Source organism: Diadema antillarum, unplaced genomic scaffold (genome assembly GCF_040938485.1).
Source record: "Diadema antillarum isolate AM-2024a unplaced genomic scaffold, OU_Dant_1.0 seq00000846_RagTag, whole genome shotgun sequence".
Taxonomy (NCBI): Eukaryota; Metazoa; Echinodermata; class Echinoidea; order Diadematoida; family Diadematidae; genus Diadema; species Diadema antillarum.
This window is the reverse complement of record NW_027271720.1, coordinates 1,239,791-1,265,997: the sequence shown is the minus strand read 5'-3', so window position 1 is coordinate 1,265,997 and position 26,207 is coordinate 1,239,791. Positions and strand designations below refer to the sequence as shown.

The 26,207-nt window shown below is 38.0% G+C and overlaps 1 protein-coding gene across 1 annotated transcript in view; it reads left to right on the top strand.

Annotated features, from left to right (window-relative positions):
- The window catches only part of LOC139740300 (popeye domain-containing protein 3-like), a 38,627-nt gene that overhangs the window by 8,519 nt on the left and 3,901 nt on the right, over positions 1–26,207 (top strand). The window contains exons 2-3 of the mRNA XM_071650882.1: positions 4,637–5,302; positions 24,972–25,080. Of these exons, the coding sequence (XP_071506983.1) occupies positions 4,809–5,302; positions 24,972–25,080 (603 nt within the window). The 5' untranslated portion in view covers positions 4,637–4,808. The remainder of the gene's footprint in view (positions 1–4,636; positions 5,303–24,971; positions 25,081–26,207) is intronic.

Sequence of the window (26,207 nt, the reverse complement as noted above, 5' to 3'; positions counted from 1 at the left end):
ATGCATAATCTTAAAAAAGGGTCAAAAGTCAAGTAAAAATCATCAGTTCCCCAAATACCTGCACTCTGACGTTTTAATCATTCATCCAATTTAACCTAGTTCTAGGAAAGTGAACATTCAGCACATCTGTGGCAAACCTGTCATTTTGATATTTTGCCAATTGTGTGAAACTGTCATCACACATTGTCAAGACATTGTACTATAGACCTATTAGGAGAACCATGCATTATGGCGGAGGCATACCAGTCGCCGTAGCGACATTTCTAGTTTGTTTCAAAGTTGCAGAATGGTCAAAATCACCATAACTGCTTTATCTTCATTTTTTTTTGTCTTCAATTTACAATATAAGTATAGAATATGATTTCCACTTATTTTCGAAATTTGCAAATCATAAAAGATTTTATTCTGATTTCGCTCAGATTCTGTGAAGTAAGGTACTATTTCCGTTATCTTTCTAAGGCTAATTATAATTTAGGCAGTAAAATTCTGCGGTGCTAATATAGTAACAAGTTGATAATTCTAACAACACATGAAACATTCCCAACACTTAAAGTGTATCTGAACACAGAAATTTAGTTTTCTGACATTACAGGTTATTGTACTGCTAATATCACTATGAAATATAAGAGTGCAACGTTACTCACATACAGAGATATAGCAATATATAAAGGGACATAGAGCAATTATCTCTAAAATGCCAAAAATTACATGCGCATTGATCTAAGAGTAGTATTCTGGCCTTATCGACTTCATTCGATTGCGTATAGTTCGATAAAATTGTCAGCACGATCAGTATACTACGATACTCTCAAAACACGCAAATACACGCAAAAGCCCACGTACGCATCAGCTAGGTTGGTGCTACCGCGCCGCGCCGGGCCGCTGACCATGCAGCCGCGGTAGCCTCTACTCATGCGGATGCATATGGCTCGATGAGGCGATACCGAAAGACAGTATTCGATATAGATGTGTGCAGACAGAGGCGAACGAAGGAAACGTGCACACACCGATGGTCTACGCGCGGTTACTATTTTCAGCATTGCAGCGCGCACCGCGCATCAGTGCGTGCTAATTTATTAAAGATTAATATTTCCCAGTTTGGCACATTTTTGTGATGGGATAGAATTTTCTCTATAGAGCTCTTAAGACATGCTCTCACGCCTCTCAAATTTAAATTTTAGGGGAGAGATTCCCTTTAAAGGATCTATGATATGCAAATGATTGTTGACTTGTGTTAATTTATGATACCCTCAACATCAGTTATGCGGCTTAACTAATACCTAAAAACGTGCGTTCCACATTATTTTATGATAACTTTTTTACTATCAACATGTTCTTCAAATTACTTGGATACGCCAAACCAAGATTTTGCTTGTGACATCATCCGTCAATCATGGTTAAAGTACTAATATGATTAGTAAAAGACAATGGAATGCACCTTCCCTTCGACTGAGCATAACTTACATGTTTCCATGTTACTACATGCATGACTAATATAAAACATTGCAAGGAAATATGGAAGTTATACTCGGTCTAGAGATCCTTTAATAGGTTAAGTTCCTTAGATAGATATAGATCCTTTAATGGATGAAGTCAAGGATCTTCCCACCGCTGATTCGCGAAATTTGTGGATTGATTTAACGTCTTGCCTCACAAATGATCATATTCCCCATCTGATTTTCCAATTTATGGTCATGGGATGCTAGGTTGTCATAGATATTGGGTTAAAGAAGCGTAGAAGATACTTCGTCAGGAGCAACGTGAACGTAATTGACACTTTGGATCAGCATCAAGTCTGCATCACGGAAGGGCCGTCAGTAAGAATATTGTCAGTTGGCTCAAGGGTCACTGAAGGCTAGATGAACATATCGGTTGTTCATTATCATCCACTATCTACGTCTCTTTGATGGCGAAGACTTACTTCTATGACTGCTACTACTCATTATCTTTAACCCCTTCCCCTTCGTATAAAAGAGTAAAGAAAGAAAGCTCAACAAAACAAGGTAATTCAATACCATAGCGTTCATATCGCTGATGCGTGCAGTGGCCGCGGGAAACAGCGTGTGTTATTGTGCTCTCGTGGTGGGGAATACGCCATTAGAGGGGAGAGCGAGCCTCAATGGAAAGCTATTATTCGGGTCGCTTCTCTCGGCTTTGACAGCAAAGCATTACGCGCCGGTCAGCAAGTGATGGGGTTTTAAGACTGGAGGGGTTTACCGCGGTAGACTGGTACGCCTAACTTTATTAATGGGAATCGCGGCTTGCAGGGAACTCCTTTTATACCTCCCTCCAATTCTCTCCTCCTCCTCCTCCTCCTCTTCCTCCTCCCCCTCCCTCTCTCCCTCTCCCTTTCTTCTTCGCTCGCCCTCCCCATCCCCGTTCTCTCTCTTCTCTCTCTCGGTCATCCATTTCTCACAAGATAATTGAGGTTTTGTCATCTTTCCCAGGGGCAAGGTATAGAAGCTGCATGTGATAAGAGGAAACATTTTCAGAAATACGATGCCAGACACTTCGGAAAAAAAAAAACAAGGCCCGAACTCTTCCTTTCTGCCAAGATCTACACCACAGTTGCACAGAATATTGTGTTGCGACCCACATAAGGATTCCGCAGGTTGTGAGGGCTTACGTGTTTATGCTAGTGTGTAGGTGTGTGCGTTTTCATGTAGGCCTATGTATTTTCCTTTGTATCTCAAAAACTCTTGTGAAAAACAATGCAATACAACACAATTCATGGCTAAGCCTTTTCCCTCCCGAAACGGTTTCGAAATGATCATTTCACTGAGCAACATAGGTCGGTGTGTAGAGAGTAAATGCGTCGCTGTCATCACATAATGGATAACACGTAAATATCTTGTTACCGATAACACGTCTTTCTGACAATGATCATTTTTTCTTAGAGGAGTGTTGTTTTACAGTTAAATGGTATGTAAATATAGGCCTACGTGCAAATTTTCTTCACTTTAGATACGTTTATATCATCTCATTTTTATGCTTATCTTTTATTCTTTTGCACTTCGGAATTGTATATTGTAAACGTTGGTTTTTGACGATGATACGTGTTTGCATGTTTCGGCCTCCGCGATCCGTTGCATGCGACTATGGTGAATGCTGCAATACCATGGTGTCTGGTAAAGAAAAACAGTAACTCAATGTACCTTGCAAGTGATTGCATGTCTGTGTGTACTCAATTTTTTAACACTGTGGAAGTTGGATTTCCATCATACTGAATTCGTCACTGCGACAGAAGATATAGAAAAATGCAGAAAAAAACAGCAACAAAGCTTCTCTTTGATCTCAGAAGCTTGCCTTATTGGCATTCTTTCCGGTGGATGAAACCGCGTCCATTACGAACTGAGCGCAAAATGACTTTCTTGTTATGTTGTTAACTGTGAGTATGTTTACGCAACGGCATTCGTACTCTACTGTATAATGTCTGCCGTGCACTTTCGAGACTATTGCGATTCCATTTTTTTTTTTTTTGGGGGGGGGGGGCATATACGTTAAATCGCATAAGTAAGGTTGCAAAGAGAAGCAAATATAAATTCTAAATATGTTTGTCGTGCCAAACAACAATAAGTGTTTGTGATCATGAATTGTTAGAACGTTCCTCCTTTCTTTTCGAGTGTATTACTACGATCATTTCAACCCAGACATTGCCAGGCAGTGTTATATTACTACATTTTCATAGTGCCAAGTTTGAAATCTAAAGGCGTGGCACCAACAGAGGCATCATCAGTTCAAAAGCCTTTGATAAACCCTTAATGTGTTTTGAGTGCCGATTGGTGCAGACAACCACAGCCTTGTACACACTATCACGAAGTCCCTGTCTGCACCTGATTGGAATCGAACCCAGGACCTTTGGTTTTGGTGTCATGGAACATTCTCTACCACACCGACATGATCCCACTGTGGCAGCACTTGGGAAGTTTTATCCAGTATAGAGAAAGGATGCTTGCAGAGGGTAAAAAGTGAATATATTAAAAAGAAAGATACTAGTTTTGGTATACTATTTACAATCGCACCGAAAGGAAATGACCGCAGAACAATTCACATTACCCCACTCATTTTTTGCTGAAAACACTTATGTGCGTCAGAAACCCCATTAATTATAAAGTAGATAAGGCAGAAATGACTTCGCCTCGCAACCCTCCCATCAATCTATGTATTTTTCATTCTTATTATGAATTTATAAAAAGTCAAAGTCAACGCATCGACAACGCTTTTCTGCGTAAAATGTCTGAATAGTTATATCACGTTGTTAAAGGACCTCACTAGTACCCGTACACAAATGCAGTATACAGTCAATTCTGTCTGATTTCATTTTCAGCCCAAATGGTGGAGGTGTGAGTTGATGACGTCATTACATGACCTAATGGTGTAGGTGGTAGTGAGATATATTGAATCTGTTTTACGAACACACGCAAAACGTTTAGGATTTCTGAAATTACTTCACGTCCAGATCTGAATCGAATGTGTAGGTACGTGTATAGTTGTCTGTTTGCCTTTAATATAGGCCCTACTCAGCAAAGGTAACTGGAACTAAGAGGGGAATGTCAAAATGTATTTTGGGGGAGACTTTAATGCATCGTTCTTTGATTGTTAAGTTCGTATTTCATATTCTTATTTAATCACACAGGATGATATAAAGAGTCTACGTCTTCCAGCACCATGGTCTATTGAGACTCCAGTCGTGTGCGTATATGTCTTCTCCTTTTATGACATCACGAAGAGTTGGTGTGAATGTCTGTGAATTTCTTTCAACCGCTCGAGCAAGAGGCCTTATACCCCAACAACCAGCGCGATAAAACATGCAGAACAATATGTCGGACCAAGGAGGGGAACCCATTGGCGCTGGCGGCTGCAGCGAGGCGATGATGGCGCAGCATTCGATTTATCAGCTGGGCTCGTTTGTCATCGCCGTCGGGTTCCTGGTCCCGCCCAACGTCGGCCTGGCCCAAGCGCTGTGGCTGCGTTCGACGTTGGTCATTGGCGGCTTTTGTCACGTCCTCTGGGCTGCACCGGTGCTCTGCTGGCCTGACGCACTCGGCTGGAACATGGCTTGCCTTTTCCTCAACATGCTCCACCTGGCATACCTCATTTATCTCGTGTATCCGATAACCTTTGAAGACGAGATCGAGAAGGTGTACGAGACTCACTTCAAACCTTTCAACATAACAAAAAAGGAGTTCAAGAAAGTGTTGGAGTGTGATGGTGAGATCTATGAGCTGGACGCTACGGGCCGGTACGCCCTAGAGAACAAGACCAGAACTGACAGGCAAATAGCCATGCTGTTGGCTGGCAGGTGAGTATATCGCATCGAAACAGCTAAATTTGTGTGGAGAACTGTCTACACGACATTAATGCTCCTGCGATAGTTGCTCCGGTCTATCCGTCTCCAAGGACTTAGGCTTAGGGTTAGGGTTGTGATAGGGTTGTAGGTTTACTTTCATGTGAGAATTAGCATTAGGGTTAGGGTTTTGTATAAGTGGGTAGAATTTGTGTTTGGCGCAGCGAGCAGATATTGATGGGAGCAATATTGTCGCAGGATCAAATGTCGTGGAGCCGTTACGTATAGATATTATTCTTTTGATTTTGCACTGTATGGTGAATGCAAAGCAATTGCTACTCGCATCTTAACTAGAGAAAATGGTGCTTTCCTAAATGTATTTATTTGTGTGTGTGTGTGTGTCTTCTGTGTGTTTTGGTGGGGTGAAGGGTCGAAAGGGATGTAGAATGAAAAAATGAGTAAAATAATCAAAGGAGAAGAAAATGAACATGAAAGGACAGAGGAAAAGAAAATACATGGTGTAAGAAAACGGTTATGACTAGAATAACGGAAAAGCACTAAAATAGGCACTTTTATCATCCCTTGAGGTTAGAGACAATCTACCGGTGCTGTTAGTTTATTATTCCTTCTTCTCTGGATAAGAACAACGTGAGATTAAACCAATTCATGATACACAAATACAAATTCCAAAGTGGTGTTTCGCATATATCTACATGGCGTAAGTATTACCAACTTAATGTTAAAGCGACATTATCGACTTATAGACTCAGGCAAAGAGGAAATCAAAATTACAATACACAATTCTGAACATCCGCAAACCCATCTACAATCACAAAGTTGCACCCGCAGAATGAAAAAAAAAAGATCGCGTATAGAATTTATTATTTGTTTTTTTGGAAGTATATTGTACTGTTCGGGTTTTTTTTTTTCCATAGGATATTGCAGGTGACATTGATCAATGCGGGAAAGGTAAAAACACTGTTTTCCACCAGGAATACGCATATTCAGCACTCGGAAAACAGCAATGCTGTAATAAGGTTGGCAACTCTGCCGTACACAGACGTAGATATAATTTAATGAACAGGCGGAACGTTCGCACTTATATACAAAACAAGCCTAATACAAGGTTGATAGCCAAACTGTAACGGCATGAGTCTTCCAGTTTCCGGTGCCACTCGAGACGACTGATATCGCGAATCTTCCTGTTTTCATTAATGATTCGAACATTTCTCTGAGGGAGTGCCCCCCCCCCCCCCCCGAAAAAAAGACGACGAATCATGACTAAAGAGACAATGTCACGTATAGCTGAACAAATTCATTTTCAGGTCAAGCTTATCTAAATAACTGTGCGCGGCTCAGCTGGTACTATAATGAAAATCGGACGTAATTGACCGGACGTACCGACATCAGTAATTACTATTGATGTACTTATGTCCTTGATTTCACAGTATTCGTTAGGGCTAGTATAGCAACACTCACAATAACAACAGCAAAACAAACGTCGCATTTGATATCCATGGTTACTGCCCCATTGTTTTGGACGATTTATTTATTCAATCATAATCAGATTTAATTTGATAACTTTTACAACTATTCATCTGTGTATACATACTAAGATATATTTCTGAGTGCCACTGTGTCTACATGGTACGTGTTTAACACCATGTATATTCGTGTAATGGAATTATACATGTTGTAACTTTGTACCATGGTGAGCTCGTGTACCACGACCGTATACCTGTCTATCGCTGTATGCCTTTGTACCGCCGTACATATATCTTTTATCCACCGTGTATAAAATCGTGCATCTCTGGAGCCAACATTGACCGCACACAATTCTCCCCTGATTATTTTCCCCTTCCCTGAGCTATTTTGCATTGCACCATGCCTTTGTTTACGATGTGGCCAGGATTTTGTTCCCCTTTCGTCGCTGTATTGATATTCTTATTTTCACCCCTTCCCATGGCGCAAACAAACAGTCGACTCAACTGCAAATTACAATCGTAATATTCATATTCAACATGTTGTTCGAATAGATAGATCATTCTACACTATTTTGAAGCTTTTTTTCGTAATTGCATGCGCTCCATTAGAGAAGCACTAATACACTACAACGTTATGTTTTATCAGGATATTCTTTTTTTTTAAATCCCGCGTTTTGTCCATTAAAAGACACGTTTACGATGAATACAATGTAGTAAGTTAAAATAAAGAGTCACACAACACACACAAACACACACACACACACTCTCTCTCTCTCTCTCTCTCTCTCTCTCTCTATATATATATATATATATATATATATATATATATATATAATGTGTCTCTTTCTTTCATCTCTCCGCTCTCCCTCGCACTTTCTCTTCCTACAGCATTTCATTTGCCTTTCTCACCCTTTCTTTTCACTCCTGCGTGTGTTTATTGACATGGCGCAGGGCATGTATCATGAATGTCACATATTCATATCCTTTAACTTTGTTCAAATCGCTATTAATCTTATTTTTTTCTTTCTTTAATTATTTATTTATCTATTTATTCATTCATTTCTTTATTCATTAGTCCAATTGCTATCTAAAAACATGACAAGAAAGTTTTGCTTTGTGACACAATCAAGATAAAAACGTTCAAACAAATTCCAAATCGAAAATAAGTTGCATTACACGTAACATCAAGTGGATTACCCACTTAACACAATGAACTAAACACTTAAGACAAAATGCGTTTTGAGAAACAACATTTCTTTTTATAATCTTATTGCTATCTTTTTTTTCAATTGCTGTATTCTTAGTTTGTGTCGTTTGTTGTTTAGAGGGCGTACCAAAGGTCGACGGACTTCATGGGTTTTGTGACCGAACGACTGTGATAGCTATGCAAAGTGCCAAACCGCTGCAGTCATGGGTGTTTTCTTGAACTGAAATGTGAACGAGAGAGAAAGGGAGGATACACAGTGTCATTCTTCCTCGTCCGTTTCCTAAAAGTCACATAAACTTCAAATTCTCTGTAGAGAGGATGACTCTGTGGTTAAACAGGAAACTGAAGTCTGTGGAGACAAATGCGGCGGAACGTATTTTTGTTTGGAAGCCGGGGGGGGGGGGGTGGTGCGTGAGTATTTTGGTCTCCTGTTGTAATCATGTATGTATAACAATAAATGATGGTAACTATACACATTTTGTTTTTATTTTTTCAACTATTACTTTATAAAAACGGGACATGTATAACTAAGACCAAAGGGCACCATTTTGTATGTTGTATTTGTTGTTGTTATTGGTGATGGTGGTGGTGGTAGGTAGTAACGCCTTTTTAGGTATGAAACAAAAATGTACAAAATCACTATCTTTTCAATAATGATGTGCCTCGACAGACGCAAAGACAACAATTACGCAAAAGTATTACTTCCAAACACACACAAACATACACACACACAGACAGGCTCACACACACACACACACACACACACCAACATAAGTATCGTTTTACTCAGCATGGACACAGAACCGAGCGCTTTTGTGTATGTTGAATTTTTCTTTTTTATTATTCTGCGATTGGTTGACTTTCGATCCATACAAACCTTGTGGAATATGAGGTAAAACCTCGGTAGGCACTGTTTGCTTTGTATGTGTGTGTGTGTGTGTGTGTGTGTGTGGGTGTGTGTGTGTGTGTGTGTGTGGCTTTTCCCCCAAACCAGCATCAACCTGCATCATAACACCTATGAAAGATTATACGTAAATCTAACTATGAGGCCCTCATGAACCTTCTACAAATTTTTCGTGTGGTATAGCAGTAAAAGATGGCCAATAGTCGAAAAGGTGTTGGTTTTACTGCGTGTATACTTGCAAAACTATTACAGATAAAGAGGAATTGAAAGGAGCTAAAACGAGAGGTCAATATAAAACTTTACTCTTATATTTCAGCTTTTCAGGCAGACAGCAAGTCAGGATCTCATAATGACCTATTTCTTCTTCTTTTTCCCCCGCTCAATTTCAATCGATACAGTTGAAGTCAGCAGACGACCCCCCTTTATCGAATTCTTCGTTGCGACTCTTTCTCATTACTCCAGGATTGAATTTCCCTTACAAACGTCAATTGCTATTAGATTACCCGTCTACACGGCCTGTGAGACGCATAATAAACGTCTCTCCCTCTCTGCAACGTTGTACCAACAACAAAAGGCTCGGGTGGCGCACATGGTTGAGATGACCATGTATACAAGCCATGTCAAATAAATCAGAATGCATCGATCCGAGTTATGAGCTGCGTTCGAAACGTCTGAGTTATATTCCGCCATGTCCTACTCCATTTATGCTCGCACAAATACACACGCACGCATCCCCCACACGCACACGCGTACACACACTTTTTTTTAATTCTTCATTGAGATTTCGTTCAATGTCACAAAAATATCATTCACAAGGACAGACATTATTCTGCAAAAGCTTGTCAACTCCCCTTACACGAATCATGATTCAATAATCGATCAAAACGCTTTTTTTGACATAGTCATTCTACCCAGCCCCCTATCTCGTGATTATTGTTTGTGATGTGCAGAAAAAAAATGCAAATGTTGGTGTATGTCTCCATAAATACATAGAATATATATATATATATATATATATATATATATATATACATATATACATATATATATATATATATATATATATATATATATATATATATATATATATATATATATATATATATATATATATATAATATAACACACATTCTTACACCCACAAAAGAGCTTCTTTTTTTGCAGCTTCCAAAGCCGACATCGCACTTATTAAAACGACCAGGAAAAGGACGAAACAAGAGAGAAAGCAAAAGAAGAAGAAGAAGAAATGAATCGAGAGAGAAGGGGAGAAAGAAAGGTAGGACGGGATGAAGGGATAGAAGAAGGGAAATCAGAGAATGAAAAAGTAACTATACATATGGAAGCTACATATTGGCGAGTAGCGTAATCTTGTGAAATGGGGCATGCCGAAATATCTACGCGTTACAACTGTCGTATACCTGGTGAAACGAACGCGCGAAATTAATTCTACCTGCCACCAGTTCGTCATACTGTGTCGATTTGTGCGACAAGCTTCAAATGGTGTCTTCATTTCGCATGTGGCTGTACCGATGACATTTTCACCGGAGCGTGTTATCGTAATCAGCGGAGTTATCGTCATCATGATCATCAATCTTAAGACGGAAGTCGCAATTTCGGCTTTCGAGTTACCATGGTTACTGGTCACTAAAGATGATGGGTTGCCATTGCAAACAAAATATTCAGCCCGCTGCCATAAGCAGTCGCCCGCTAATAAGAAATAGACATGCCATGATAGGACTTATCCAGGCGTATTACGATAATATTCAAGTTCCCTCCCGCTTGTGCGTGGAGTATTAAAACATCTCCCGTAATGTAAGCAGCAGGGAGTACAATTTGTGGAATTCGCAAGGCATCAAGAAGATAGAGATTTATTCTGCTGTACTTATGATCACGATGAATGTGTATCAACAGTCGACTGATAATCAGAATGATGCATGGATGCACGACGCTACAGGCGCGCATTTCGTTTTGTTGTCATAAATGTATAGTAACCAATTCTATATAAGGTTGCCCATATCATTTACACATTATCGGCAGACATAATTGCACCATTCTTTCGAACATGAATGTTTGATATTGTTATCAGCGTTTAATTACTGCGAAAGTGTATGCCATCTCTTGATTTGCTTAGCTATGTTTTATTTCGTTTTGTCTGATTTTCTTTTTCTTGTTTCGTTTGTTTTGTTCATCCTCGGTCATGTGTGTTTGGATCGGTAGTGATAATGTGTCTCGGTGGGGTCTCTTTGTATTGTGTGCGTGTGTGTTTGTTCGTGTGTGTTTTGTGTATTTGTTCGTGTGTGTTTTGTGTGTGTGTGTGTGTATGTGCGTGTGCGTGTGTATTTGTGAGAGTTTGAACCTCTGTGAGAATGACTCATGTCCATTGAATCAAATTATCCAACTAGCTCGGTTAGAAGCCTTATGACCAACAAATTCTTCATCTCTCCAACTTTTGCCGACGTAGACCATGATGATGAATGAAAATTATACTGAGATGAATCCGCATACATTTCAGGTTCTATCCTTCAGATGTAATTTAAGTTTCCTTCTTTGATTTGGAGTTTATCTGACATGACGTTCTTCCTCCTTTCCCCATCCAGTTGTTTGACTATTACCTCGGTCCCTGGGAAGCTAAGGGACCTCGGAAACAGAATCCAAGGGGGAAAAAGTATCCGTATAGCTGGCCTCCTACGCAAACATAAAACAAAATCGATGAGATATTCATTACAGTACACTGGATGTGACGTACCCCCCCCCCCCCCTTTCCTCTGTTTCCATTACATTTACTTTGGTCACGACGGCTGCAGTTTTTACTGTTCAGGACGAGGTAAGATCATTTCGAAAAAGTAAATAGAAATCTGACTAACAATCAGTAAATCAAAATGATTAATTGGTGGATCGGAGACCGCTGTTGAGCGGTTTATAATCTATTGCTCATAAGTTTTGCACTTTTTATTTCAATTCATTTTGTTTCAACATGCGATAGATAGATACATGTAGAAAGAATGTAAGAACTATGCATAGAACATGAGAACAACGGAGGAGAGAAAGTGCTATACGATATCTTAACAAAAGACAAAACACAACACGAGTACATACTTCATTACGTGGGGAATCAACATAGATTGCTGGTCTTTCTATGGCCGATTCCTAGATTTACAGTTTAAAATGGTTACATTAACATGATTAATGCAATACTAACTAGACTTTACTACGACAGAAAAAAAACCCACAAAAGACGTATTATACGAAGGCGAAAGTTAGTGAAGCGAGGTATCATACATTGAACGTAGCTGAAAATGTGTCTTAATGAACGAGAAAAAGTTTATAACGTATTTTGAATATTGAGAGTCTATAAGACGACTTTATCAAATCTGGCACACCATTCCATTTGATGCTGGTCCCGCGTATTGAATAAAGATGTGTCTTGAGGTGCTTCATCTGTATACAGTCGCCTAGTGATGAATGTGTACTTTAGATTCTGTATTAATTTACTTCAGATTCTGATTGATTCACTTTATATAAATACTTGCACGTGGATGCTCAAGCAATTAACGTAATTCTTTACGCATTGTCTCCTTGCTGGGTGACTAGAGGTGAATTGAAGAGTTGTATTAATGAAGCTGTCCTCACTTCGGGGTCAGAAAGGAAAATTTGGATTCCAATGACATCATTAGGAATCACACAATATAAATGGAACTCATTATGTGCAGTAGTTACGATCATTGCCGCAATTAACATTAGCTATAATTGCTCAAAGATTTGTCTTTATTATTTATTTTTGGACACGTGCATACTCTTTAATGCATTGATAAACCCTCCAAGGCAACCATTTATCTTCATTGGTATAGATAACTACTGTATGGTCCGTGTTTGTTAGTAGTAATGAGGTCATTCTGCGAAATGCTGTGAGTAAATTGATTTTGTAATGAGAGTGTATAGGTCTGTGTGGAACTTAAGAGGTTATTATGATTATGATTATTATCATTATCATTATTATTATTATCATTATTATTATTATTATTATTATTATTATTACTACCATTATCATTATTATCATCATTATTATTTGCAATCGGAATAAAACACGAAACAAAGCACAAAACGATTTGGAAAGGTGTTTGTTGTGTAGGGGATGTATACGGCATATAGGTACACGTATTAATATGTTCAATATGTCACTTTGACTGAATAGCATGTTCATGGTATAGCGTTTAAATAGTGGAAGAGTTAGATTAGTAAGGCATGTTGATGATTTATTGAGTTATGATATTTTCGGGGTTTTTTTTCTTCTCATAAGCATTGTTTTAATCACTGAATTTGCGTGCTCACATTTTGTGCATGAAACTGTATAATATATTTTCCAAGCCGACTTGTTCCTCCATTTATCCCATTTCTGCCTCTTTATCCAATCTTTTGCTAATATTTCATCTCTATTTATAGATTTACTTCTCGATCCTCACGCATATACTATATGTAATATATATTTGCATAATGTAGGAAAGTTTTTCGAATATAGTGTATACATATATATATATAATATATATTTATATATATATACATGTATATATATATAAGTGTGTGTGTGTGTGTGTGTGTGCGCGCGTGTGTGTGTGTATCTGTGTGTATAGGGCAAAATTCAGTGAATGTGTGTAAAATTGTACAATAATTATATCAAAACCCTATATATATTTTTTGGCAGTTCCCATTAACATTGATACTTTGACACTAAAGTGAATGAATTGTGACACACACACTTATATATAGGCCTATATGTATATTATACAAAATACCTATACAGAGAGCGAGGAGAGAAGGGGATATTCACGAATAAGAGTATGTGACCGTGCACCTCAAAACAAACAAAAAGTCGCACTCCTTGATTTTACGTAAGGACTCAAAACAGGTCAAATGGGTCAACCAAGTCAATCATGAGTTTTTCATATTTTCTGAAAGAGCTGTCTTTCTTCTACAATATTCTTAAGTTTGGGATCATAACACGAATGGGAAAGTGTGTTGTTAGCAGTTTTCTACAACCCTTTTTGGGGGGAGAGTATTTAATGGTCAGGTATGTATTCGAGGCCCCTTTTCATTTCTTGAAATCGTTTGTACACTCTTCACTTTCAAGTCTAATAAGTTTTAAAAGGATAATGCTACTGTGTTGTAAGTTGGTATTAATCATTGACAGAATGTGTGAATAGAACATGCTCAATTTCAGCTTAATCTGATAATCACTTCATTGTTGTTGCTCTGGTGGTTGACATCCTGTGTTTTGTCCCTTTCATCGCACAGCTAGTACTAGTGCGGCTTGGTGAAAGATTAAGCGCTTGAATAGACCATGTACTTCAGCGCCTCTTTTTTCTCAGTTCACACATTTCCAGAATGTGTGCTTTCTTTCCAATATTTAGGTAGGTTAGGGGAGTCCATTTGAATTGAGTTATACATCATTTTGAAGCTGAGAGTCTGCTCTTTCAGAATCTGCCCCTAACTAAAAATCCATGCCTGGCGACTTTTTGTTGGTTTTGTGATGCAGGGTCACATATAATACATAATTTATATATTTTTTCTTTGAATTCAGTGTGTATAAATAATATCTGTATGTATATAGGATATATATGTGAAAGGTCTCAGGAGTTGCTGAATGATTGCAAAAGAAAAAAGTAAGGATAGCAAACTATTAGTATGGAAAATAGAGAGAAAAATAAGGGAAAACCCACGCAAACCAAAATCAAACCAGACCAGATCTTCTGCATGTTGCTATTCTTTTTTTTTTATTTAATTTTTTGCTCGTGCTTGTGGTGAAAATTTTGTGGTGGTGACGCAGACGTAAATTATGACCAAAATAACAGATGGGATTGCTTACACGACAAGAAGGGAGTAAAATGGGAAAATGAACATACCGCATTGCATAGAGAGGAGAGAAAACAGAGGAGAGAGAGAAGGAGAGAGAGAGAGAGAGAGGGAGAGAGAGAAGGTTGGTACAAACACTCAGCAAAACGTTCGCCATGTTTTCCTTGGTGCGAACTTCCTGTTTCATTCATGGCCCGGAATCGACATGTAAGGCACAGATTGTTTTTACTGTAGATTGTTGATGTTGTTGTTATCTTTTCGTGCCAGAAGTACAGCATTCAGTGAAACAAAGTTCATTGCACGTCATAATACCCATGATCGTCGATGTGACCCACTTCGGATACTAGAATAGAGGTTGACATCCACGCATAAGGTTATATGATCCATGGTCGCCGACATAATTAGGCCTAAACAGAGGTTAACATGAAAGAAGAGGTACTTTCATTCCTTGTTTGATACGATTTGTTTTGTTTTGGGGCACATCATTACCATGGTCGCCGATATGACCCATTGAGGACACTGAGATAGAGATTGACATCCACGAATCACCGACATAATAATGTCGGTGTAGGGTCTATGGATAAACAGTGGTTAACATGGAAGAAGAGTTCATTTGGCTCTTTCATTCCTGGGTTTGATAAAATTTGTTTTGCTTTTTTTCTTTGGTCTTGTTTATTATCATTTTTTTTTTTAAATCGCCAAATCCATCCTGTATCTATGTGCAACCAACTTTGTACCGACGGTTACGGGGTCAAATCATAGCAGAGTCTATTGTCGTATGTTCCCACCTTTACAGACAGTGCAAAAGCGCGGGAAAGAGAACTGAGCGGCAAACATATTATTTAAAAGATGGTAAAGGATCGAAGAAGAATGGGTAACGCGGCATTGATGAAATATCTGAAGCATATACTGTACTGCATTCCACAGCCCTCTGCCATTCGTCACAGACAATTCATTGTCATATCTATAGCGTGTTGTGGTTAAAGATATGCCTCGGCGTAATGCATCGCAGGTAAGTTAAACATAAAATGCTTCTGTATAAAAAGCATTGTGACGTAGAATGGTCACATCACCACGTCACGGTCAGATGTGTCCAAGTAGAAGGTAGCCCTGTATAATCATGTTAAACATGTTTGTAGTCTGCTTTGTTGATTTTGGATTTCGCGTACCTTCCAGCAGAGCTTTCTTCTTTTTCTTTTCTTTTTCATTTGAACTCTAAGTGCAATATGGAAGTATAAAAAGTATATTATAAAGTGTACATACTGCTTGGTAAGCTATACGTGTGTCTTAAAATTGCTTCTCTCCGTTGTCAATGTATGATGTACATGAATATTTTACATCGAATCCACAATCGAGAGAAGGTAATGTCTTATTTCTCAACTGATGTTCATTTGAAAGAGATGTGAAGTCAATAGGCGTTAGTGATGATTTTTTTTTAATTCAAAATGATAGGTCAACGTAATGTCAAATACATGCATACTTCCTATTAACGAAATAGATTGTTTAGATTCTCTTTATATTATCATTTTTTTTTTTACTTTTGACTCTCTACTTTTTCACCCATATAGAAACAGTTTTGCATTGTCGTGCCACTGTCTGCAGAATGATTCAAACGTTGATTCATTGCGATATTCATTATCTACATATTTTTACAGAAATACGTAGCACAACCGTTGAGCCCGATTGTTTGCGTTGGTGTGTTTCTTTGTTTTACGCCTGTTTGCTCAGTTGTTGTTGTTTTTTGTATAGAAAAGGTATAACATGCATGCTTCCAAGCTCAATGAAGATTCAAGATTATTCAATATTATGGGAAAAGTATATGATATATTGAATTTCTTTTTTCGGATGTGGTAATATATCAAGGTACATACATGTTATAAAACGATTATATGGATCCGAATCCAAATAAATGATTGACTGAGAGCTATCACATTACACAGTCTTTAATTTTGCTTAACATGCCCAGCGGACATACGTTTTTACCATTGACCGTGTACAACATCACAATTGCGTACTTTAACAATGCGCACTCAGTCACCCATTTACCCTAAACAAGCTCATGTTCAGTACCAGTAACTGTTTGGGGCATTTCTTCCGACATCCTGGCTTTGAAAAGCAAGTTCTACATGTAGCTGATTGGCATTTACCCTTAAAGTAAGGTAAATGAAAGTAGTTCATGGAACCATTTGTGACCGTGCACCTCAAAACGAACATAAAGTCGCACACACTGATTTTGCGTGAGAACTGAAAATAAGTGAAATGGGTCAACCTAGCCGAACTTGACTTTTTCATATTTTCTGAAAGAGCGGGTCTTCTTTTACATCATGCTAAAATTTGTTATCATTAAACGGGCAGGAAAGTTTGTTTTTTAGCAGTTTATCTCAAACATTTTTGGTAGAATAGTGTGATTAGGTGTGTCTTTAGAATCCCTTTTTCAGTTCTGAAAAACCTTGTCCACACTCTTCACTTTCAACTCTTTTAAATTTTGAAAGGATAGTGCTACTGCTTTGAAAGTTGGCATTAATTATGGACAGAATGTGTTAACTAAAAATTCGTGTCTGGCGACTTTTTGTTTGTTTTGAGGTGCAGGGTCACATTTAAGATGGCAAATAGTGCACAGGTTTAAGTTCGGGACGTTTAGCGGAGATTCAGCACACGTTCGGGTATTTACAATGTTGTGCAACATCAGCACACTTTCGGGTATTCACAATGTTGTGCAACATGCATTCGGCTGCACCACGTGCATGTTACACCATTGTTAATAATATATTATACCCTCGAGTGCGCTGTATCTCCACTAACGCCCCCTCACCTGTACATTATATACCATTAATACACTAGAATTTTACATGATAGCATTAAGCTATACATAATTGACATTCATAATACAATACACGCAACAATGTTCACAGTTTTACGAGCAGACATCGAAATGTCTTCCTTGTGTTATGGCAATCTTTGAAAGGAAACGGAACCCTGGTGGTATTAAGGAAATGGTCGAAACAGCTGACGAATGGAAGCATCAAAAGTGCGGTAAAATATAAAGATGGAAACAAGAGAGGAAGAGAGAAAAGACAGAATGAAGTGAGTTTGCCACTCTCCTATTTATCAGCAAAGTCCCCCAAGGTTTTGACGACGTGTGTTGGTGATGACAAAAGAGAGATTTTATATGTCAAGAAGAGAAGAAGAGTCCAGCAGTAACAGGAAATAGGACACGTGAATCTAAGTCTCTTTCATCCATCGAGCCTTAAGGTCCGAACTCGTGACAAAGTGATAGACGAACCTTACGAGACTTCAAAAATTATTCCCCTCCACCCTTGCGCAAACTTAATTCCAACCTTCCATCCAATGCTTGCCTCGTGTACTCATGAATGCCTGGTCACATTGGTATGTTCGATGAAGTACTGTATAGGGCATCTCGCAAACATCAATCCAGTTCAAATACACATAGAGCCGTTGAAGTCGCACTGCCCAAGGGCCCAGCGGGGGAGTGCAAATAGCATTGCCATTACCGGGTGCGCGGCCGGCCTCCGATCGCATTTTGCGTGTGGCGGATTTTTCAGACGGCCGTCGAATTACACTTCCCACAAACGTAGGGCAGAGGCATGCTGTGGTAGACATACATACTATCGTATTATGTCACACAAATATTTGCAAGGCCTCATTTTCGAGTGATTCCTAGCTGTCAATACTATTACACAGGTAGACTAAGTATAATTCGACACGATATCTTTACAATGTTAAACATGTCATAGCAGTGGGTATACTTCCACCATATCGTCTATACCCAAAGGCGTTAGAGGAGTCGTTAAACCCAATATCCCTTCGAGTTAATAAACAAAGTTTCCGAAACTGTTGAAGTGTTCGGTGATAACTTTTGTAAGAGAAGTTTGTACTTGTATAACCTAAGACATTATTGCAGAAAAGTGTTTTCAAATTGTCAAGACCGGCCAAGTTCTATGTACAATGTAAGTTTTACGTATCTATATTGTCGGATAGAATGGGTAAATGAGAGATTTTGATCTTGTTACTCGCATGAGAACCATTCGTAAAAGTAAGCGAACCTTAATTAATCTCTCGTGTGCCCGTAAGATATCCATCATATTCAATCCGATTTGGGCTTTTATTCGTATCTGCAGTGCCGATTTTCAGAGCCAGAATTTGGGTATGGTCTATTCAAGGACCAAGCAATAGGGGAAGCGGATGATTTGCCTCTGCTCTTGATTATTTCCGAAAGCGGAAAAGGTTTTTCTGTGATGATATCCGTGGGATATCAAACCAGGTTATTTCCCCAGGGCAGTGCTGAAGTGTTGAATTTCAATACGTATTACACTAACTTATCTGATCTCTTATACGCCATATAGACTGCTTGTATGATACAAACCATAAAACTAGCTCTTTCAAAACTATTAATTTCTTGACTACATTCAATAATGTCTCTATTTTGCGATTTACAGGTATCCAAATAAAGTGTGATGACTGGTTACACAAAATATTATGCTCTTTTCTGACGTTCTTTGTTACGTCAGAGTTTGATGAAAATTTCGAGCATTAACTACACTTTGACGAAAGGGCCATACAAGTCATGGCATGTCTTATTTTCAATCTAAAAAGTAAAACATTTGCACGGTACTTCAAAATCAAAATAGGATAGAGGCAGGGAAGGCAAAAGAGAGTGAAGGTGATGTTGACCAGAAAGAAAATTTTAAAAAAGGCTTTTCCGAGATGAACATAAGCTCAAAAGTATCAAAGGTATTCAGAACAAAGCATGATGGAAGAAATCGTGTCTAACTGCATATTTTATAAAATGAACACTAGGCTGGAAAGATCAAACGGATTAAAAGCATCATAAAGAAATGTTATTGCCAAGCCCCGCCACATTAATCCACACAAAATGTGCATGATGCAACGCTGTAACACCTCAACACAAGTCAACGTACATGCACGTTCATGTTCATACTGTACTGTGAAATTATATTACCTTTTTCTCGCGTCATTTGTCCAAGCTCGCAGACGTCCAGGGACTCCTATTTACGCATAATAATCACCAGTTGCCATGGACACCGTTCTTTTCTATCTTTTTTTTTCAAACCCTCCGGTATTTTCTGCAGAGACTTAATTGCAAGGCTGCAGGTCAGAAGTAGTGCATTACGTAATGTGTATTTTATACTCCTATCTGCTATCGCATATGGACTGTAAAGTACCTGCTGTAAAAACATTGTTCAGTGATAATCATCGTGTTTTCACATCTTCGTAAGACGACAATTATTATTTTCATTGCTCTTATCTAATTCCATCTCTCCCTTTCTCTGTCTCTCCATCTAGCTCGTCCTTCTTTCTTCTTTCTTTCTTTCTTTCTTTCTTTCTTTCTTTCTTTCTTTCTTTCTTTCTTGTCAGCTTCTTTCAATTTTTGAGTGCTCATGACCTCTTGTGATTCCATAAATCGATGCCGGGGTCTACTAGTATTAATTATAGTCATTACGATAATGATAATGATAATGATAAAGCAATGGTACTGATATATTGTTACTAAAAAGTCATAATAATGGTTACAGTAATGATCCAGTGTTCCTCGAAATAGATGTTGCCGTTTTGCCACATGCACTATGTCATATCAGGCGAGATATTCAAAGAACTGTCCATCTCTTTCTTTTGGTCAGTCTTCCTTCCATGGGTCAGTCCTTAGGCAACAATGATGGTCTGCTGGATGACTAGTAACCTACTTGCATAAATACACACACACACACACACACACACACACACACACACACACACACACACACACTTACCATGGCCACTCTGTCTGTCTGCCTTTCTTTCTTTCCTTTTTTTTTTCTCTGAGCTTTCTCCTTCTATTCCTCTCCCTTGCGACTTTCCTCTAAATGACTTCCTACTTTCATGATGCACGTTAAAACAGCTACAGCAAAAATCCTTTCTGTCTTGTCTTGCCATTTTCGTCGATTTTCGCCCTTTCTTTCTCTTTCTCTCCTATCCAACGGTTCTTTTTTTTTCAGCCCCGCTCCCTCTATTATTCTGCATTTACGGTCGAAAAGCGTGCTCAGACAGCATAAAGGCGTTCCCGTTTACTCGTCATTCTGTTGTTCTGTCTCCGACGTTGTAACGTCATCGTCCTTACGGCATGTTCTTCTACTTTGTTTGTTATTGTCAGCGGTTTTTTTTTTTTTTTTTTTGCTTGATGTCTTTTTTGCCTTCATCTCGCGCCTTAATTTTCTCAGCATGTCAACCGGCTGATTGCGCATCTCGTTTCCTTAATGTCAACACAATTCATAGACTTTTTACCCTTAAACTTAATGTCATGAATATACACTGTATTATGTTATTCTACATTATCGTCTAGTTTATGCTAAAAACGTCGATGTGCAGAATCAACAGAGCGTCTTTTAATCGAGGCTATATTGCTGGTCCCAATGGACATTTCCTACCTTCCATGTACATATATATATATATATATATATATATATATATATATATATATATATGAATATATGTATCGCACTGTTTGCAACTGGGATCCTGCATGCGTGTGATGTATAACATCATACGCATGCAGGATCCCAGTTGCAAACGGTGCATAATTATTATGAATGGAGCGATCTTGCATCAACCGCGTAGATGAATTCAATCAGCTAGCAAAAGATGACATGTAATGTACACCAAGAGAATAACGAATGACTGAATGAATTAGGAAAGAAAAGAATCTATCGATAAATCAATCAATCATAAGCAAGAGCAAAATCATTATAGTGATGAAAACAGTGCATCTCCTTTTTAGTCCGGTATTTAAAATTGATTCCTTCGTTTCTTCATTTCGTTTATTCATTCCAAAACCAAAAAACAACAACAACAACAACAACAACAACTCAGTGGTTACAAAAAAGAAATCAATCAAAATGAAATCAATAACATAAATTCAAACATTAAACAAAATTAGAATTTACATATTTTCCATATCAAACAGTACATGGAAACGAAAAGAGAACTAGAGAGAACTAGAGATTTTAAAGGCCTTGAGGCATTATATGAAATCAGTTATCTTACAAGATTGCCACGTTAATCTTGAATTCTCAACCACAGTTAATGACGAGGGTATGAAAACATAATGTCAATCTCAAATGTTTGAACAGATAACCCTCTATTCTACAGTAGCTTATAGAATGGCGAGCTTAAGTTTTTAGACCTATTGACTTTCTATTTCTGCTTACTTTCCAAAAAAAAAAAAAATATTGGGATTGAATCTCGAGAGTATGCTATTTCAAAACATGATTCACCATAAAATATTGCTAAGTAACATTATGAAAAAATCAAAGATGAAACTTGACTGTCAAAATCAATATCAGAGCACTTAAATATATCATTGACTTCACTCCCCTCCCCCCCCCAACCTCAGCAATGCCACAATAAATAACACCACCACCTTAACCGCTGACACCACCAACACCGCCGCCACAACCAGCACACCTACCGACATCACATCAATATCTATACTATCAAACACATTTAAATGGAATGTGTCTAAAGGGCTTTTTACACTTGTGTTTCTTAACCCCGGACTTTCTCTGACCCAGGACTATCGTTAGTCCCGTACCAATTTTTTCAGCTTTTTACACTCGCCAATTAGTCCCGTACTATCTCTTGTCTGGGGCTAAGGAGAAAACTTACCTTTTTACACTCGTATTTCTTAGCCCCGGACTTTCCAAACAACATGAATATTCATAATTACGCTGTGTACTGTACACGTACACGCACGCATCGGCAGCACTTGATTACCTCGTTTCTGATTGGTCAGTGAGGGTCGGACTTCGTCTCCGTCGCTTAGCCCAGGATTATTTTTTTGTTCTGTTTACACTCACTTGCTTGGCACCGCAATTGCAGTGCTAACCCCTGCTATTTTGCAGGGCCAGATAGTACCGTACTATCGGTGGGGCTAGCCCACTTTGGCAAAAACGAGTGTAAACAGAAAGTGGGCTAAGGATAGTCCCGTACCAACGGTGGGGCTAAGGCCCCCCCCCCCCCCCTTAGCCCCACCGTTGGTCCGGGGCTAAGCAAAAATTTACAAGTGTAAAAAGCCCTTCTGTTATCACAACTGGGGTTAGAGGAGGGGATTCCCTTCATCACTTCCAATAACCACTATTTCCGTCTCATTCATTTCCGTTTTATTTCAACAGGGTAGCCCTTTTAGTAAACAACAAAAACGACAAACAAAAACAAAAACCCTGCTTTTCCAAGAGGTCCTGCACAAGAAGAAAATATGTACATAAAAATAATAGAATTATATCAAAATACGATTACAATCAAAGCAACAATATACATGTATAAACCAAATATAAAAGATAGAGAGGATTAACAAAATTGCATTGCGTTGAGGGGAATACACATAAAAAACATAATAAGCGAAAAAGAATAAAATGAAGATGTAATATTTCACAGCATACACTATGGCAGCCTCGATGAAGAATTAAGTGTTGGTGCTAAACATAAAGATCAATCATATATATGTACTACAAGTTTTAAAATCATGTGAAATCTACCTAAATCAAGTTAGATTGTTGCTTGCTAGGTCAATCTAATTTCAATTTATTTACATATTTTTCAATAAAAAAAATACATCAGATGTAACAAAGTAAAAAGATAGATAATATCCCTCTAGGGTGCACAATAAATTTTCACAAAACTAATGATGAACGAGAAGAGGAAAGAGGAAAAAGATAGCAAGAAAGTGGAAGACGAAGAAAACGAAGTAGAGGAGGAAATATGAGAGAGAAAAAAAAAAGGAGGATTGTAACACCGTCGTAGATGGCGCACTCTCTATACGCCAGGCGAAACGCTTGTATTCTTTCTGTTGTGTCAAAACTAAAGAACACTGTGAATTTTTCTTTTAAGTGTGTGTATTTACTTTTATCTATTTATCTATTTATGTATCTATTTATTTTTGTATTCATTTTTTACTTATTTGTTTATTTATTCCATTTATTCATTTATACATTATTTATTTATTTATTTATTTATTTATTTATTTATCTATTAATTCATTTGTTCATTTATTTATCTATTTATTTATTTATCTATTTATTCATTTAATCATTTATTTTTTATTTATTTATTCATTTATCTATTTATTTATTTATTTATTTATTTATTTATTCATTTATTTATTTATTCATTCATTCACTTTGGTTGGGGGAGGGGATGGGTTTCAGGAATCTCTCGTTGCGTTACATCCCACACCTGTAGCCTATTATATCACTTATTTCATGACATTTCACCTTTTTACCTGTTTGCACAAATCGATAATGCTACTTTGCAAGATTAGTTTGTGAATTATTTGGATATGGAAACAAATAGATGAAGTGAAATGAAATGAAATTTCTATTTGTTTCCTCTACTGCCAGTCTTCCTATAAGTAATTTTGCTTAATTTGTTTTTTATGTACACGCACAACTCTAATTTTTAGAGTGTCAAAGCGAGGTCATATCCAAAAGAGTCTGCGCGAGGTCGTAACATCGACTGTCTTTCTAGCTATAGGAATCCCCCCTCCCCCCCCCCAAAAAAAAAAGAGACAAATGAATAGATAAAAAAAATTAGAATGATGCAAAAAATGAAGTGTTATTTAGTAATTTGTCATCATCACCTTGTTTAATTTGAATGTGTGATTATAACGGATACTACAAATTCGTGAAGAGTGAACCTTAACATTTGATGTCCTTTTCAATGCAGTTTTCGCTTTGCGTTTCTTTGATTTGACTCTATTCTCTAAAGGGCTGACAAAGTTTTGGTTGAGATGGGGGATTCAGATTTTCACTATTTGTGAGAAAATTTGAAGCCACTCAGGCCTATATAAAACATACAATATTGTGAGAGGAATCCACAGTTCAAATTTTTGATGAAAGTCGGTTTTGAAATGACTCGAAATATCCAAAAACAAAAAGAGGTCCTAATGAAAGTTGCGTGGGACTCACCTTTTATTTGGACCACTCTGTTTTGCTTTGTTTTTGGATATCTCAGCCATCTCAAACCCGAATTCCATCAAACAAACTTTCAATTCCTCATAGAATATCATTACAAAATGCTCTTTTATATTTCATATAAGTGGTTTCTAATTATCTCAATCCTAAACTATACAGTCGCTTTAAAACCACTCTACGTATATGGAGTCTATCGACATTATTGATTTTATGCATATCTCAATCGTTTCATTGATTTATTATTTAAACTCGTTCCCAGGATGGTAGTCTCGGCCGGAGGTCAATTCCTACACTACGTTCATCCGACGCAGTTCCTGGACTCGCCCGAGTGGGAAGCAAGCCATAGCGGACAGAAAAGCAAGTTCCAGGTAGGCGGGTCCTAGATCGTCCATTGTGACGGCAGTGTGTGTACTCGCATTCAGTGTGTTTCTGCCTCGAGATGCATACAGAAGACCTGGGGCCCGTTTCATAAAACTTGTCATCAGTCGTCAGTGACAAGTTGTCATAAATGTGACAAGCTACTGAAATCCTTGCATCTGATTGGCTGAGAGCAAATTTGTCATAGAAATGTGGCAGTTGTCACTGGTGACAAGTTTTATGAAACAGGCCCCAGGGGGCATTTCACGAAGCGTTTTGTCAGATTTTTTTCCTGACAAACTGTTATAAGCTATTGGAAATCCTTGCATGGGGGGGGGGGGGGCATTTCATGAAGCATTTTGTCAGATATTTGGTCTGACAAAATGTTAAAAGTTACTGAAATCCTTGCATCTGATTGGCTGAGAGCAAATTTGTCCGACAAGTTGTCGGACAAAAATGCTTCATGAAATGCCCCCCTGATTGGCCGAGAGCAAATTTGTCTGACAAGGTTGTCAGACAAAACGCTACATGAAATGCCCCCACCCCGTTATCTTGAAAGTTCTATAAGCAAACACGTAACTATACGGAGGTATAAATTCAAAGATGGAATTGTTACTGTAACATAAAGTCTGACTGGATCGCATTTTGCCTGCAGTATTATCAGATTGTAATTTGACAAAACAGTTTCATGCACTATTTTTTAATAGATCTCGAGGGTTGGCCAGTAGGAGACATCTCCACATCTTCCAGAAACATCTCTGTAGTCCATGTTAACATCCCGAAAAAAAAGCAAATCAATCAATCAATAATCGATCAATCAAATAATCAATCAATAGAAAAAATAGGTATTCAAACACATGTTAGTGCCTTGGTGTGTTGACAAGACCTATATTTCCCCATGAATCATGCTTATAATGAGGAAGGATGAGGTTACAGTTTGATACCACACGTGTGTGTATGTGTATGTACAATAATATTGTTTGACAAGGGGAGAACTAGCGAGCGGTAAGTTAAGAAAAAAAAGTCAAGAATTGCCAATGAAGTTTCATAAAATCGTGAAGGTCGATACGTCAACTTTAATTCTCTTTGTAACTGTTACATAACATGTGCATAATGATCTTCTGAACTATACGTTGAT